Source organism: Aplysia californica, unplaced genomic scaffold (genome assembly GCF_000002075.1).
Source record: "Aplysia californica isolate F4 #8 unplaced genomic scaffold, AplCal3.0 scaffold00999, whole genome shotgun sequence".
Lineage (NCBI taxonomy): Eukaryota > Metazoa > Mollusca > Gastropoda > Aplysiida > Aplysiidae > Aplysia > Aplysia californica.
This window is the reverse complement of record NW_004798269.1, coordinates 192,955-195,675: the sequence shown is the minus strand read 5'-3', so window position 1 is coordinate 195,675 and position 2,721 is coordinate 192,955. Positions and strand designations below refer to the sequence as shown.

Here is a 2,721-nt window from a genome sequence, read left to right as displayed (position 1 = left end):
GGTAGCGGTGGTGATGGTGGAGTTGATGGTGGTGATGTTGATGGTGGTGGTAGTGATGGTGATGATGGTTGTGATGATGGTTGTGATGATGATGGCGATGGTGGTTGTGATTGGGATGATGGATGTTACGGTGATAATGATAGAGACAGTGATAGTGATGGTGATGGTGACGTTTTCTTTCGTTTTCATTTTTTTTTGGGGGGGTCTTTTTAATGTACATGTTTTTACGTCCCCCTCCCCTCCCCCCAAATCGACACAATTTAGATCATTTCGTAGACGGGCTTCTGACCCTGTATGTCTGGGCCAACCCAGGCTGAGAGAGATACAACATCCCAACAGAATAAGACCAAGATACTGGATAAAAATGTTCTCCCTACTCGGGAATCGAGCTCGGATCTAATGCGTGCGACAAACAATGATTATTGTTTTGGGGTTTTTTGCTTGCTAATATTGAGACATACACCTGAACCACGTAGAACGGTGTAGCTTTGGTGCTGATTTTCACCGACATGGTTCTAATTCTAAATGCATTTTAACTTACTAGTGACTTGGACATTGATTTATCAAGGGCAACGGCAACTCTTTGCTCTCCGCCTTTTGGTAATGCCACTTTCCACAATTACTGCATATTTACTTGCCTATAACACGAAAGATTTTTCCTAAATAAAGAGGTCCAAAAGGTAAACATAGGCCGGGATTAGGCCCAACAAAGGGGAGGTATCATCGATGACGAAATGGAAGACTTCTGGGAGGCCAGTGATACAAAAGATTAATTAAACCATGGATGGAATCTTTTACTTTTATCCCAAAGAATAATGTGGAGAGCTTAGTTCTCAATGCAGCAACTAAATGTTTTCAAAGGTAAGACATTATCATTATTATTTGATGCCGGGCTTATACTTATCCCCGGTAGGAAGTTTGAAATTTACACGATATTATACCTGCAAAAATGGGCCGATTTCTTTTAGCCGAAGTATACCCTCCATAATACATGTATACCTACTTTCGTGTTATTGACGAGTATACAAAATAAATAATCGCTTGAAATGATATTTTGTCACCAGACTAGTACATTTTTCTGGTTTCTTTCCTGTGAATTGCTTTAACACCTTGCGGAATTTGACAAATTATACATAACATGTCCTCTTCAGGTGTGTCCTTGAAAACGGCAGAGCCCACATAGCGTCCGAAATCACCGGTTTCCAAAACAGCACAGATGATTTCGACGACGAGGACACCTCATCTCCAGAACCGACCACAACAACGACGACTACCACGACGACCGCGACAACAACCCCGACCGCGCAGGACGACCCTTGTGCTGCTATCACGTGTCCGCGAGGCCTCCGTCGGGTCGCGAGGAACGGCGGGTGTTCCTGCCGCCCCATCAGACGCTTCACCGGGAGTGGTGGACGTCGCAGGCCGGGGATGGGCAGGCCGAGAGGTTAATTAAGCAAGACCACAGACTGGAGGAGAATGAGGAGGAGGAGGAGGAGGATGAGGAGGAGGATGAGGAGTAGGGGGAGTAGGAGGAGAAGGAGGAGAAGGAGGAGGAGGCGGCTGCTTACTGGTCAAGATATTCCGAGATACCAAAGAATTCATGGACATTAGTAATATCTGTTTTAGTTTTTTCTGGATCTCATGACGACAAGATAGGCTGCATTTTCTTTTATTTGTCAAACATATAAGAGAAAATCAAGCCAGGACAAATAGTTACGGTTTTGAAAAGGGAATAGACCTAATAGTTACCCAAAAGCATACATGTTTGTTGGTAAGGATACTGGGTAATTTCATGTTATGTTATTCTCATTTTCAAATAAGACATATATTCTGTTTACATTGCATCTATTTTTCTTTTATTTGAAAGGAACAGGCAGAGAAAATACAACATAAATAAACGACAAGAAATCCTGAACACGAGCTCTGACCAGAGTACATTACCACGAGCATAAGTCGAAGAAATTGGTATTGCCTTTGGGGGGGAAATAGGGACGCTCTCGAGCTTGGAAAGAGGTATACAAAAGCTCGAAGGTTGGGAATTGTAAATAACGTAAATAACATTTATTTTATTTCCCCTCTGAAAACTATGGTCAACCTGTCACTTTATCTATATGAAAACGATTTAGATCTACATAAAAATATGGAAAACCATCACCTACTTCTCTGTGAATGAGGTCAAGTTACTATAATGAGCCACAACCCATCTCCAATCCAGAACTTAGAAGGAACTGAGACACACTCTGTGAAACAGCCTCTCTAGAGTATAGAAAAACATTCAAAAATAACAGGTTCGAAGTTGCCAAGTTGTATTCCCCGGCTCAAGTGTGGCGGGGGTTTTCTGTGTGTATAATTAGAATTGGTTCTGTGACAATGTACAGATGTTAACCAAAGACAGGGTAGAAATTGATCTTATAAGTGTACATCCAATTGTAATCGTTTATTTAACACAGTGGACTCTCTCTCTCTCTACCCCTCTCTCTCTCTCTCTCTCTTTCTCTCTCTCTCTCTCTGTCTCTCTCTCTCTATCTCTCAATCACTCTGATTCACTTCCCATCCTCCCTTGCTTTGTCTCTCGCTCTGCATCTGACATAATTAATTTATTATATAATGAACAGGCACATAGATTTCTGGTCTGTGTTTAAGGTCAGATTCTCTTGTAGTCCATGCCGGGCGTGCTTGTGTATGTGTGTGTGTGTGTGTGTGTGTGTGTGTGTGTGAGAG

The 2,721-nt window shown here is 42.3% G+C and overlaps 1 protein-coding gene across 1 annotated transcript in view; it reads left to right on the top strand.

Annotated features, from left to right (window-relative positions):
* The window catches only part of LOC101849091, a gene marked incomplete in the record, with an annotated part of 31,688 nt that extends 29,406 nt beyond the window's left edge, over window positions 1-2,282 (top strand). The window contains 1 exon segment of the mRNA XM_013089613.2: window positions 1,152-2,282. Within this exon segment, the coding sequence (XP_012945067.1) occupies window positions 1,152-1,449 (298 nt within the window).
* Window positions 2,283-2,721: the final 439 nt, after the last annotated feature.